At 52.3% G+C, this 11724-nt stretch overlaps 3 protein-coding genes across 8 annotated transcripts; 2 read left to right on the plus strand and 1 right to left on the minus strand.

Moving 5' to 3' along the window:
* The first annotated feature begins 93 nt into the window (after window positions 1–93).
* PSME2 (proteasome activator subunit 2) lies at window positions 94–3692 on the plus strand. 2 transcript variants are annotated; one of them, XM_012467627.2, is made up of 11 exons: window positions 94–234; window positions 529–561; window positions 997–1059; window positions 1304–1390; window positions 1488–1518; window positions 1606–1703; window positions 2591–2659; window positions 2809–2876; window positions 3040–3094; window positions 3389–3475; window positions 3571–3692. In XM_012467627.2, the coding sequence occupies exons 1-11, from the start codon at window positions 187–189 to the stop codon at window positions 3649–3651; spliced, it is 720 nt and encodes a 239-aa protein (XP_012323050.1). In that variant the 5' UTR covers window positions 94–186; the 3' UTR covers window positions 3652–3692. The 2 variants fall into 2 exon arrangements, with proteins under 2 accessions (XP_012323050.1, XP_064230803.1); XM_064374733.1 differs by lacking the exon at window positions 529–561 and having other exon boundaries at window positions 95–234.
* A 1226-nt stretch (window positions 3693–4918) lies between these two features.
* On the plus strand, window positions 4919–7511 carry EMC9 (ER membrane protein complex subunit 9). Of its 4 annotated transcripts, none has more exons than XM_021674886.2 (6): window positions 4919–5078; window positions 5212–5421; window positions 5563–5639; window positions 6696–6937; window positions 7028–7122; window positions 7286–7511. In XM_021674886.2, exons 3-6 carry the CDS (start codon window positions 5567–5569, stop codon window positions 7470–7472), a joined length of 597 nt encoding a protein of 198 aa, XP_021530561.1. In that variant the 5' UTR covers window positions 4919–5078; window positions 5212–5421; window positions 5563–5566; the 3' UTR covers window positions 7473–7511. The 4 variants fall into 4 exon arrangements, with proteins under 4 accessions (XP_021530561.1, XP_012323069.1, XP_064230804.1 ...); XM_012467646.2 differs by having other exon boundaries at window positions 6868–6937; XM_064374734.1 differs by lacking the exons at window positions 4919–5078; window positions 5212–5421 and adding an exon at window positions 5088–5169.
* A 2-nt stretch (window positions 7512–7513) lies between these two features.
* PSME1 (proteasome activator subunit 1) lies at window positions 7514–10332 on the minus strand. Of its 2 annotated transcripts, XM_012467618.3 has the most exons (11): window positions 10201–10330; window positions 9467–9499; window positions 9281–9343; window positions 9055–9165; window positions 8921–8966; window positions 8693–8790; window positions 8372–8440; window positions 8217–8284; window positions 8076–8130; window positions 7915–8001; window positions 7514–7736 (listed from the first exon to the last, which is right to left on the minus strand). In XM_012467618.3, exons 1-11 carry the CDS (start codon window positions 10237–10239, stop codon window positions 7656–7658), a joined length of 750 nt encoding a protein of 249 aa, XP_012323041.1. In that variant the 5' UTR covers window positions 10240–10330; the 3' UTR covers window positions 7514–7655. The 2 variants fall into 2 exon arrangements, with proteins under 2 accessions (XP_012323041.1, XP_012323036.2); XM_012467613.3 differs by lacking the exon at window positions 7514–7736 and having other exon boundaries at window positions 7791–8001; window positions 10201–10332.
* Between the last annotated feature and the right edge of the window lie 1392 nt (window positions 10333–11724).

Genomic DNA, 11724 nt, shown 5'->3' on the forward strand with positions numbered 1-11724 from the left:
TCTCCTAGTGGCAACTAGCTGGGAATGGCTGAGGGGCTACCTACTGCTTGCGGCTTGCCAGGGGGAGGAGGGGGGCGGAAAGAAGAAAGGGGGCGGGGTTGAGGGGGGCGGGCCTGGACCTGGGGAGTGAAAGCGAAAGCCCGGGCGACTAGCCCGGAGACCAGAGATCTAGCGACTAGAAGCAGCATGGCCAAGCCGTGTGGGGTGCGCCTGAGCGGGGAGGCCCGCAAACAGGTAATGGAGAATCGGAGGCCAGGAAGGGGTCGGGGAACCCTCTTGGGTGGAGGCCAAGCTGGGTGTTTCAGGGGACCAAAGCAGTGCCAGAGAACTCCCCCCGTCTCTCTAGTGCTTTCACTTCTCGGGGATTCCCAGGTTCCTGCCCTCTGACTCTGCACTGAACAGGAGCTTCCAGGGAAAACTGGCTTGTGGTGGGAAAGGCCTGATCCACAGTTGGATGGCACCCTGTTGGGGGTGGAAGCTTTTGACAACCCAGACCCTTAACCAACATCCGGGTACTGCTCTCTGTAGGTGGAGGTCTTCAGGCAGAATCTTTTCCAGGAGGTAAGTTTCTGGATTTAAGAGATTTGACCCGGAATCTTAGAACAATACTTGAGGATAACAACCTCTCAGAATGACCCCCCAAGTCACCCTAGACTTAGCCCTATTTCCCTTACCAAGCCTTCACCCGAAGTAACCCCAGAACTATTGATAACTACTTTTACTCTGACCTTTCTTAGGACTCTCCCCACTTCTGGCACTTCTCCCCTCTTTTGAGGTAGAGGAAAAAACGCCATGGCTCCCAAAGCAGGAATATCACAGTCCTAACCTTGGTTCTGCCACTAACCAGCTTGGGCACGTCCCTTCGTTTTCAGGTCTTAAGTTTCCTCATTTACAAGTCTTGGACCCAGTGATTTCCAAAGGCCCCTCCAGTTCCATTTACCACACATCTCATTGAGTATATTCTGTGATTCCCCTCCCTTGCAATGTAACCCACAGGCTGAGGAATTCCTCTACAGATTCTTGCCACAGAAAATCATATACCTGAATCAGCTCTTGCAAGTGAGTAGTGTGGGCCCCTCATGCCCCATCCCATGTCCTCTCTCCCCTTTGCCTACACTCTCTAGCTAACAACTGGATTCAGCATGCAGAGAATTATTTCAAACAGTGGATTGGGGATGTTAGGATGGTGTGAGACCTGAGCCTAGGTTGGGAGGCAGAAGGCAAGTAGGATGTGTGGAGGGAAGTCTGTGACCCAGGAAGAAGGGAAGAGGTTGGGTAGCCCCTGACAGTGAGCTCTGTGCAGGAGGACTCCCTCAATGTGGCTGACCTGACTTCCCTCCGGGCCACACTGGACATCCCCATCCCAGATCCTCCACCCAAGGATGATGAGGTGAGACACCCAGGACTTGGACTATAAACCCAATGGAGATGATAGCCCTTCAACCTCTGTGACTTTTCTAAAGCTACTTTCCCCCTTTTTGTCTTAGATGGAAACAGATAAGCAGGAGAAGAAAGAAGGTAAGAGAGATAAGAGGTGACTAGGAAAGGGGAGATGGCACATTGACTGCTGGATGAGAAAGGGCCTGAATCCTCTCTTTCTCACAGTCCCTAAGTGTGGATTTCTCCCTGGGAATGAGAAGCTCCTGTCCCTGCTTGCCCTGGTTAAGCCAGAAGTCTGGACTCTCAAAGAGAAATGCATTCTGGTAAGCTGGGGAGCTGAGGGAAGTGGAAAGAAAAGACAAACAAGGTGAGGCACTGGACTCCTCCATAGATAGAAGTCCTTCATACAGAGGCCTAGTCCTGAAAAAGAAAACGTCCTCTGTGCCTCGGGCTTAGATCCCCTTTGTTCTCCTCATTCTGTTAGACCTCTCATATCATAATGGTACCCCCCAAATTAGAGACTGTACAGTATCCACTCTGTAACCTCAGAACCTACTGCTGTATCAGGTTCATAATAGAGGTGGTATGATATAGTGAGTAAATTGGTTTAAAAGATTGGACCCTGGAGAGAGACTGCTTGGGTTCAAATCATGATTTTATCAGTTACCTCGCTGGTAACCTTAAGTAAGTCACTTAGACATTCTGTGATTCAATTTTTTCATCTGTTAAATGGGTATAATAAGAATATATATCTCGGGCCAGGCATGGTGGCTCACACCTGTACTCCCAGCACTTTGGGAGGCTGAGGCGGGTGGATCATGAGGTCAGGAGTTTGAGACTGACCTGACCAACATGGTGAAACCCCATCTCTACTAAAAATACAAAAAAATACCAGGTATAGTGGCGCGTGCCTGTAATCCCAGCTACTCTGGAGGCTGAGGCAGGAGAATCGCTTGAACCTGGGAGGCAGAGGTTGCAGTGAACCGAGATCGAGTCATTGCACTCCAGCCTGGGTGACAGAGCAAGACTCTGTCTCAAAAAAAAAAAAAAAATCTCGGAAGGTTGCTATGAAGATTAAATGAGACAAGTATATGGCACAGTGCCTAGTACATAATGAGTAACCAACTAAATATAACTACTTTTTAGGAAGTGACAGTATAGAACCCAGTATGTTTTTTGAATGATTCTTACATGATACCTCTTAACACAGGTAATCACATGGATCCAGCACCTGATCCCCAAGATTGAAGATGGAAATGATTTTGGGGTAGCAATCCAGGTAAGAAAAGGGTAACTGAAGATACTGGGAGTTGGGAGAGACTTGGAGGGTGAGAGTTAGGAGCTGGACATGAACCAGAAGGAGGAGGAAGATAGTGTTTGAAGGGGGAAGGACATGAAGTATTGTCTTTGCCTCCCATGTCACCACAGGAGAAGGTACTGGAGAGGGTGAATGCCGTCAAGACCAAAGTGGAAGCTTTCCAGACAACCATTTCCAAGTGAGGGGAGCTGGAGGACCAGTATAGGGGGGCAGTAGGGGCATTTCTTTGGGACCCCCAAAGCTGGGTAGCCCCATCACGATGATGGGAGACTTTGGGGAGGGTCTGAGGGAGTACATCTCCCTCAACACTCATTCCTGTGGTATTCCCTTGCTTCTGGCAGGTACTTCTCAGAACGTGGGGATGCTGTGGCCAAAGCCTCCAAGGAGACTCATGTGGTGAGTGGATAGTCCACCTGCCTTTTAGCTGGGGGTGGGAAGAGGAGGTGTGGAGGAAGAGGTCCTCCTTGTCTTGTTTGTGACCTTCCCAATATTAAGCTAAAAGCATTGCCTAGAAAAACTGATTTGGGCTTCAACAACCTTGATCCTTTTCTCTGCTCAGTCCTTTGGGATCCTATTTCTTGGTGCTAAGTAGGAGTTCATTCTCAAGTTAACCTATTTCCTATAAAAGGAAACCATACTCATGTCCCAACATCCCATGGGACTGACTCAGCTTTGCCTCCCACATTGCAGATGGATTACCGGGCCTTGGTGCACGAGCGAGATGAGGCAGCCTATGGGGAGCTCAGGGCCATGGTGCTGGACCTGAGGGCCTTCTATGTGAGTGTGGAGTAAGCCCTTAGGGCAGGTGGATGAGTGTGGGTGGGCAGGGGATTGACCAAGAACCTCACTCTTGCTCCTTGGCCTTCTCCCAGGCTGAGCTTTATCATATCATAAGCAGCAACCTGGAGAAAATTGTCAATCCAAAGGGTGAAGAGAAGCCATCTATGTACTGAACCCAGGACTAGAAGGAAAATAAATGACCCAAATAAAAGACCTTCCTGTGTGTGTCATTCATTCAAAAAACAATTATTGAGTGGCACCTATGTCCAGACTGAAGATGAATGTGGTGGGAAGGGGTGGGTGTCATGAAGACAAAGATGAATTAGATGCCCACCATAATCTTAAGAGGCCCTCCCAAAGGAACAGGATGGGGATTGTTACATGCCATGACAAACATGCAGATAACCTGTATTTTGAAATTTCACAATATTATTTTCATTCAAAGGTCTCATGAATTAGTGGAAGAGGTGGCATTTGCACAGAGCCCTTACAGGAATAATCAGGCTTTGGCTAGACATGGGGACATCAGGAATGAAGAAAGAATCCTCATTAGTTTAGGACAAGCCTAGAAGGAGAATGAGGTTTCCCTGGGAGAACTATGGATGAATGATTGGACTCCTTCTTAAGGGCTGGGAGGGAAAAAAAATAGTGCTCCCAAGGCATTGTGGTGAAGGAAATATACCGCAGGACGTTATGGGAAGGATGAATCTGTAAGTTTTACTTACTTACCTCCCCCACACCCCTTTCACCCAATCACTGTCTTTATCTCTGCTTTTCGTAATTCAGCCCTGAGCTGGTGGTATAGACAAGCGTTCCTTTGCTGTGATCTTTGCTATAAATTCCATGGGATTGTTCTTTAATTCAAGGCCTTACCCTGTTATAAAATATGAGATAAGAATGTGCTGTGAAGCACTGGACAGTCTAGAAGCCTGCCCCCATACAGATATCATTAAATCCTTAAAGGACCATGGGCAAAAGATAAGAAACCAAAGGCAAGAAAGCCTGCAGTCGCGAAAGTAACATGGCTCATTAGTAAGTGACAGAGCCGATCTAGCGTACAGATCCAGTCATCCCATAATAGGTGCAAGGCAGTCTGCTTTATCCGCAGCGCTCTGGGACACCCGACTGCGGGCTAGCGCTCCATCCCCGGGGCTCGGCCGGGCCAGTGGTGGTGGGTAACACGGGTAGCAAGCAAAGCCAACCAGCAACCGAGAGCAGAAGTCGGAGAACCTAGCCAATAAGAGTGCGGGCAATTTTCTTTGCTTTACAATTGTAGGTTCTTTCCAGTCCGCTGGAGACAAGGCGGGGCAAGGTTGGGACGCGGCCGCTGACTGGACAAAATGAAAGCCTTTAGCCCTATCAAGGAGCACCACGTGGGCGGGACTTCAGGAGCCAGTTCAGCACCCAGCGGCAGCTAGCTCTGTCTCCCAGGCAGGCGCTGAGTCGCGACCGCCCGCTAGGGGCGCGGGAGGCGGGGCTCGGTGCGGAGGGATGCAATCGGGACCGCCTCCTGGGCCGGGCCGGGGGCGGGCTCCTGCACCCAGGGCGCCGGGAGTCGGCGAGCTACCGCGACCCGAGTTAGCGTCGTCCCCGAACCGAAGTGAGAGGGCAAGGCGAAGGGTTAAGGAGGGTGCCGAGGCGCTGGAGGGAACTTCACGGACGCTAGCTGGGCACCGGCTCGCCTGGGCAGGGTGGGGAACCGGCTCTAATCCGGCTTGCTGTTTCCCGGGCAGACCCTGCTCGCCATGGGGGAGGTGGAGATCTCGGCCCGGGCCTACGTGAAGATGTGTCTGCACGCTGCCCGGTACCCACACGCCGCAGTCAACGGGCTGTTGCTGGCGCATCCGCCGCGGTCCGGAGAATGCCTGTGCCTCACCGACTGTGTGCCCCTCTTTCACAGCCACTTGGCCCTGTCCGTCATGTTGGAGGTCGCCCTCAACCAGGTGCCTCGGTTGGATGCCCATCCCCCACCGCGAACCCACCTCGCACCCCAGCCCAAGTTCATCCCCGGTCCCTTGGCAGCAGTGCGCATCCACAAAGCCAGCGGCACGATTTAATTACTGATGGCCCCTTTCTCACGACAGGTGGATGTGTGGGGCGCACAGGCCGGTCTGGTGGTGGCTGGGTACTACCATGCCAATGCAGCTGTGGACGACCAGAGGTGAGTGGCGTAGCCAGAGGCAGAAGGAAAGGATTATGGTGGGAGGGATGGGGGGAGTGGCGCGCAAGAGAACCATTCCTTTAATCTTTCCTTTATCAAATGCGTAGGAGCAGGGGGGCTTTATATGAGATACTATGCTAGGTGCTGGAGTGAGGAAATACAGAGATGAATAGGACAGAGCCCTGCCCTGGAGTGGTGGGGGCGGGGAGGACAACTGTATATCAACAGACTGATTTTTTTTTTTTTTTTTTTTTTGAGACAGAGTCTCGCTTTGTCGCCCAGGCTGGAGTGAAGTGGCACAATCTCGGCTTACTGCAACCTCTGCCTCCTGGGTTCAAGCGATTCTCCAGCCTCAGCCTCCCGAGTAGCTGGGATCACAGACAAGGGCCACCACGCCTGGCTAATTTTTTTTTTTTTTTTTGTATTTTTAGTAGAGACAGGGTTTTGACATGTTGGCCAGGCTGGTCTAGAACTCTGGACCTCAGGTGATCCACCTGCTTCAGTCTCCCAAAGTGCTGGGATTACAGGCATGAGCCACAGCGCCAGGCCAACAGACTGATCTTGCTTTAACTGAGGTGTCCCCCAGGTTCTGAAAGAACAGAGAAAGCCCAATCAGCAACTTCCAAAGGGAAGTTTCCTTATATATATGGGAAGAGACAATTATATACATAATATATATAAAATGTATATGTAATATATATATAAATCATATACATGAAGCAAGTTAGAGATACTGTTTTGTAAATTTGTGTTTCTTCCTCACTTAATAAATATTTGACATCATTCCATTTCCACACCAAGATCTACCTTTCCCTAACAGCTGTATATGGATGTACCATAATTTACGTAATGCTTTACATTAAATATTGAAGTTTCCAATGTTTTATTATAGTCACTGTCCTATTATTACCGTAACTTCTTTATAAGTAGAATTTCTGGGTCAGCATATGTATAGTATATATAGTTTCAATTTGGATGGTTGTGCCGTTACCTTCCAAAAAGACCACCTTTGGTTTCCACTCTCACCAGCAATATCTGAGCACCTGTTTCCCACAGCACTCAAGCATCAAGCAGTCGTGCATCAAGCATCCAGCAGGCCCGATCCCCAAAGGCCAACTACAGGGAAAGGCCACAGCTGCGCCCACATCTATGAGACCTGGGAGGCCCAGCTCAAATGGATGGGTTTTGCCCACAGTTGGCTCCTCATTCTGATCTTCCCTCTACACAGCCCTGGGCCCCTGGCCTTGAAAATTGCTGGGCGAATTGCAGAATTCTTCCCTGATGCAGTACTTATTATGGTGAGGCTTGGGTTACCAGGTAGGGAGGTAAAGAGAAAGTGGGGCAGGGGGACCCTTGAAACTCTCACTTGCCCTTCTTTCTCCACTCAGTTGGATAATCAGAAACTGGTGCTTCAGCCTCGTGTCCCCCCAGTCATCGTCCTGGAGAACCAAGGTCTCCACTGGGTCCCTAAGGACAAGAACTTGTGAGTACCCCACTTCCTCTACCTCCTCTCAGAAGCCTAAGGCTCCTGGGTCTCCCCAGTCCTTGGCCCTGCCCCAAAGGTCTTTCTCTAGACTCAATCTCTGTTAAGTCTGTGTCTGGCCCCACTACTTGCTGTTTGACCTCCATGGGGGTTACTATTTCAGAGTGATGTGGAGGGACTGGGAAGAGTCAAGGCAGATGGTGGGAGCTCTACTGGAGGATCGGGCCCACCGGCACCTTGTGGACTTTGACTGCCACCTTGAGGACATCCGGCAGGACTGGACCAACCAGCAACTCAACACTCAAATCACCCAGTGGGTTGGTCCCACGAATGGAAATAGAAATGCCTGAGCCAGGGTGGTCCAGATCCAATAAAGAGACTTGGGCTGATGGGCAGTGGTATAACTGTATTTATTGTGCCTGGGAGGCAAGGTGAAGGAAAAATCTCAACAGGAGCAAGTTTGGGGAAAGTTTGGAGTCCCTAGTAAAAAGCAGGAAGGTCTCTGCTGTACCCCTCACAGAATGGGAGAGATCTCAATAGATCATTCCCTTTGTTTCTCCCCTGGGCTTCTTGAGCTTCTCGAAGTTCTTCAGGATGATGTCATATAACACAGCCTACAGGGCCAGGGAGGAGTGGAGGTCAGTCAGAGGCCTCCAGTGGCTCTGTGCCCCATTTCTAGCCTTGTGGAGAAGCTGAGCTTTGTCACCCTTAACCCCCAGCCTGCAGGGTCAGGGAGTGGGTGGCCTGGGAAAGCTGCCTCTGCCCACACCTGCCCTGCCCTTGCCTCCTCACATAAGCATTACGGATCTCCATGACCATCAGCCGGATATCGCGGTACTCTGCCTCATCCAGCTCGTGCACCAGCTGCCGATAATCACCCTGTGGGAAGCTCAGGTCAGGCCTGACTTGACATGTGTCCTTCCCCCATGCACCCTGACCTGGGCTTCACCTACCACATGGGGCTGCTTGGCTGCTTTAGTCACTGCATCACCACGCTCAGAGAAATACCTGTGGAAGGAGAAGTGTGTATGGAGTAGGAGATGAAGGAGATCTCTGTCCAAAACAAAGCAGTATGCATGTGGGTGGTCACTCACTTAGAGATTTGAGTGTGGAAGCCTTCTAGCTTGGTGTGGAGGCTGGTCATCAGCTCAAATACCTTCTCCTAGAGAAAAAAAAAAAGCAAGGGGGAAAGTGGAAGGAAGCATGGACTAGAAAGGAGAGTGGGGAAGTGGGGCAGCAGCACTCTCACCTGGACAGCCACTCCAAAATTGTTCCCATCCTCAATCCGAGGTATCTGCAGCTGCAACCAGGTGGTGACCTGGGAAGAGGGAATGGCATCATGCCACATCAGCCCTCTACCCAATTCCCAGTTTCGTATCCTCCCTTGCTTCCCTCCCCATGCCTGGGTGGAGGCATGCCAGGTCTATTCTGAGCCCCAGGGCCTGGACTTATGGTTTCACTTGCTGTGCCCTCTCATGCTAAAACCTGGCAAGTGCCAGGCCCTAACTAGCAGGGACCAAGAAGACAAGGGTTTGACTTGAAGCTTTAGAGTTGAAAGAGGAGGGCTTGCCAGGTTGAGCTGCTCAATGACATCCTTGATCTCAGGCTTCAAGCGCTGCAGAAGGACCACAATCTTTTCATTGCAGTTCACTGGGCCACAGGGAGGACCTAGAGAGTGAGCAATGGGTCAGTCACATGATTAAGCCTATGTGAGAGGTAAAGGGGAGAGTGGAAAGAAATCCTTAGGAGGACCTCCTGTGGGTGGGACTCAAGTCTCTTCCCACCGTCATAGTTTTACCTTTGTCTTCATCTTCCCCTTTCTTCTTTTCATCCTTGTCTTCCTTCTGCAGGGAAAGAGGGGCTCATGCGAGTCAGGACTAAGGCTGATTTCCCTCATGGTTGGATCCCTCCTCCCAGGTCTTCCCAGCTTGCCTCCTGTTGTTTCTTCCGCTCCTCTTTTTCTTTCTCCTTGACTGGATCAGGCACTGGGATGTCCAACGGGGCCTTCAGATTGCTCAGGTTGGCTTCATTGAGAGCTGGCTCCTGGCGTAGGGTGGGAGGAGGGCTGGAGGTGAGGGTGTTCCTCTCACCTCACTCTCACGACCCCCAGACTCTTCTCTTGGCCATTACTCTCTAGATCCCTGCCCAGCCACAGTACCTTTAAAAATGCATCCAGCTCAGAAATCTTCTTGGGGAAATAGCTCCCGAGCAGGTTCTCTGTCTGTGTGTGAGGTGAGGGTGGAGGAGGATGGGAGTCAGTATCAAATGCCTGTCCTAGGTGGTGAGGCAGGGTTGAGCAGTAGGAGTTGGGTCGGAGTGGGGCTGCTGATGGGGCAGTTCTTACCTTGGTACAGAGGTCTTCACGAAACACATCCACCTGTGGGGCACAGACATCCCTTCAGAAACCTGGCTTTAAGGCCAGTTCATTTGAGGACAATTCCCTTAGGGTTATGCAGGGCCTGACCTGGGGAAGGGTGGAGTGGATCCCTCTAAGGCTAGACCTGAACAAAGCGAGATAGATGCCTGTAGAGGGGGTTGGGGTGGTGGAAGAGTGGTTCTCTGCAGACCCGGACCTGGGAAGGGTGGAGTGAGCATCCCTGGGGCTGGATATGGGGGATGAGAACGTTCCTGGCGGTGAAGGGCCAGTGGTTCATGTGAGAACGGATCCCTGGGGTCGCCTGGTGGTGTAAGGAGGGGTGCTGAAAGGCCTCTGCGAGTGGGACAGGAACGGAGTGGGCCCCGGGATCATCCCTGACGGAAAGGCCAGGAAGTAGCTGGGGCAGTCCCGCACCAGGTCTGTGGGTGGCCCCGGCCCCAGGCCAGCGGAGTTCCCCTCCATGCCAGCTCTCTGCTTCACTTCACTCCGCCGAACCACAACCGCCTCGCCTCTCCCCGCAGGTAGCCGTCGCCGCTCTCTCCCGGGCGCAGGTGCTTCGGGCGCCCCGGCTCGGCCGGCTGCCCCCGACCCGGCCGGCTGCCCCCGACCCGCGTGGGAGCCTGGGGGGCGGGTCGGGGATGCCCCTGGCCGCTCAAGCCACGCCTCCCCAGTGGGCCCTTCTTAGACCCCGTGGCTCTCACCTTGGCTTGGGCCTCGGGATGGACCCTGAGTGCGGTCATGGCCGGGGTGGGGGTCCTAGCGCCGCACGAGGAACGGAATGGGCACCGCGAAGGGAAAGCGAAAGCAGCGCCAGCACCCCGCTCGGCCTTCCTGGGTAGTGTGGCGGGGAGGGCTGGAGGAGGCGGGGTCAGCCCTGGGAGAGGGGCGGCGCCGCAAAGGAGGGCGGCGGGCGCGGCTCCCCCTAGCGCGCACAGGCGCTCTTCGCCCACATTCTCTGTGCCGCCTCGCGAGGGCCAGCTTCCAGCCTCCCCACCTTCCCCGGCCGGGTCCCCACCTTCCCCGGCCGGGTCCCCGCCTTCCGCCGCCAACCGCCGGAGGACCCTGGTCCTCCCATCGCCCCGCCCAAAGCCGTCTCTTCGCGCCCCGCCCTCCCCCTCCCACCTCCTCTCTCCTTCCCCCCTCCCCTCCCCCTCCCACCTCCCCACCCCGTCCCACCTCCTCTCCCCCTTCCCTTCCCCCTCCCATCCCCCTCCCGCCTCCCCACTGAGTCACCACCTGCTGCTCTTTTTCCCCTGCTCGGCCTGGGACAGATAAGCCCTATTTAGTGCTCTTCCGTCTTTCCCCAGAAATAGAACAAGACCTGGCCTCTCTTTCCTAACCTTGCCAGCGTGGGCCTCTGGCTCTGCCGACATCCTCCGCACCTGCAGCAACACCGGCACCAGAGCAGGCACCATCCCGGACCAGCTCTCTCCTGGACCAGGGCTGCAGATGTCATTATTCTATAACCCATCTCACGGAGCAGCGGGTTCATGCCTCTCTGGCTTAAAACCCTTTCTCTGCTGCCTGTTGACCTTAGAATGAAATCCAAAAGGCTGTCCTTCGTGGCCTGCCTGGCACCTGTCTCCCCTTCAAGTTCACTTTCTACTGCTTGCTCCCTCATTCATTACGCTTGCAAATACTTGGGCTATTTCTCAAATGTGTCATATTCATTCCTGCCTCAGAGCCTTTGCCCTTGTTAATAATCCCTTTGCCTAAAACACCCTTGCCCTGGGTGTTGTCATTCGGTTCTCAATTTAGATGTCACCTCTTCAGAGAGAACTATTTTCATCATCCTCTATAAAGAACCTCCCACTAAATCTATTACAAATCAGCCTGTTTTAGTACATTCATAGCATTTATTTCTGACATTAGCCAGTTTTTTGTTTTTTTACAGAATAGTGATTTAAACCAGGTTTTGGGCAAACTTTATTTCTATAAAGGGCCAGAGAGTAAATATTTTAGGCTTTATGGGCCTTACACTGTCTTATCTACTCAACTCTGTCATTGTAGCAGGAAAGCTGCCATATGTAAACGAATTAGTGTGGTGAAATCCAATAAAACCTTATAGACACTGGAATTTGAATTTCATGTAATTTTCTCCTGTAATAAAATCTTCTTTTGCCTTTTCAACCATTAAAAAATGTAAAAGTGGCTGGGCACAGTGGCTTACACCTGTAATCCCAGCACTTAGGGAGGCCAAGGCAGGTTGATCACTTGAGGTCAGG

This window comes from Aotus nancymaae, unplaced genomic scaffold (genome assembly GCF_030222135.1).
Source record: "Aotus nancymaae isolate 86718 unplaced genomic scaffold, 86718_ANA_hifiasm-v0.15.2.pri h1tg000011l, whole genome shotgun sequence".
Taxonomy (NCBI): Eukaryota; Metazoa; Chordata; class Mammalia; order Primates; family Aotidae; genus Aotus; species Aotus nancymaae.

Bases quoted from the DNA above. Each gene is read 5' to 3' on its own strand.
- PSME2 (XM_012467627.2), top strand. From the start codon at position 187: ATGGCCAAGCCGTGTGGGGTGCGCCTGAGCGGGGAGGCCCGCAAACAG. The intron at 2,877-3,039 runs GTGAGGGGAGCT...TGCTTCTGGCAG, and splicing joins TTCCAGACAACCATTTCCAA to GTACTTCTCAGAACGTGGGG. The intron at 3,095-3,388 runs GTGAGTGGATAG...CCCACATTGCAG, and splicing joins CCTCCAAGGAGACTCATGTG to ATGGATTACCGGGCCTTGGT.
- EMC9 (XM_012467636.2), top strand. From the start codon at position 6,587: ATGTATAGTATATATAGTTTCAATTTGGATGGTTGTGCCGTTACCTTC. The intron at 6,938-7,027 runs GTGAGGCTTGGG...TTCTCCACTCAG, and splicing joins CTGATGCAGTACTTATTATG to TTGGATAATCAGAAACTGGT. The intron at 7,123-7,285 runs GTGAGTACCCCA...TTACTATTTCAG, and splicing joins GTCCCTAAGGACAAGAACTT to AGTGATGTGGAGGGACTGGG.
- PSME1 (XM_012467613.3), bottom strand. From the start codon at position 10,239: ATGACCGCACTCAGGGTCCATCCCGAGGCCCAAGCCAAG. The intron at 9,344-9,466 runs GTAAGAACTGCC...CCTCACACACAG, and splicing joins GTGAAGACCTCTGTACCAAG to ACAGAGAACCTGCTCGGGAG. The intron at 8,791-8,920 runs GTAAAACTATGA...CTCACTCTCTAG, and splicing joins AGGGGAAGATGAAGACAAAG to GTCCTCCCTGTGGCCCAGTG.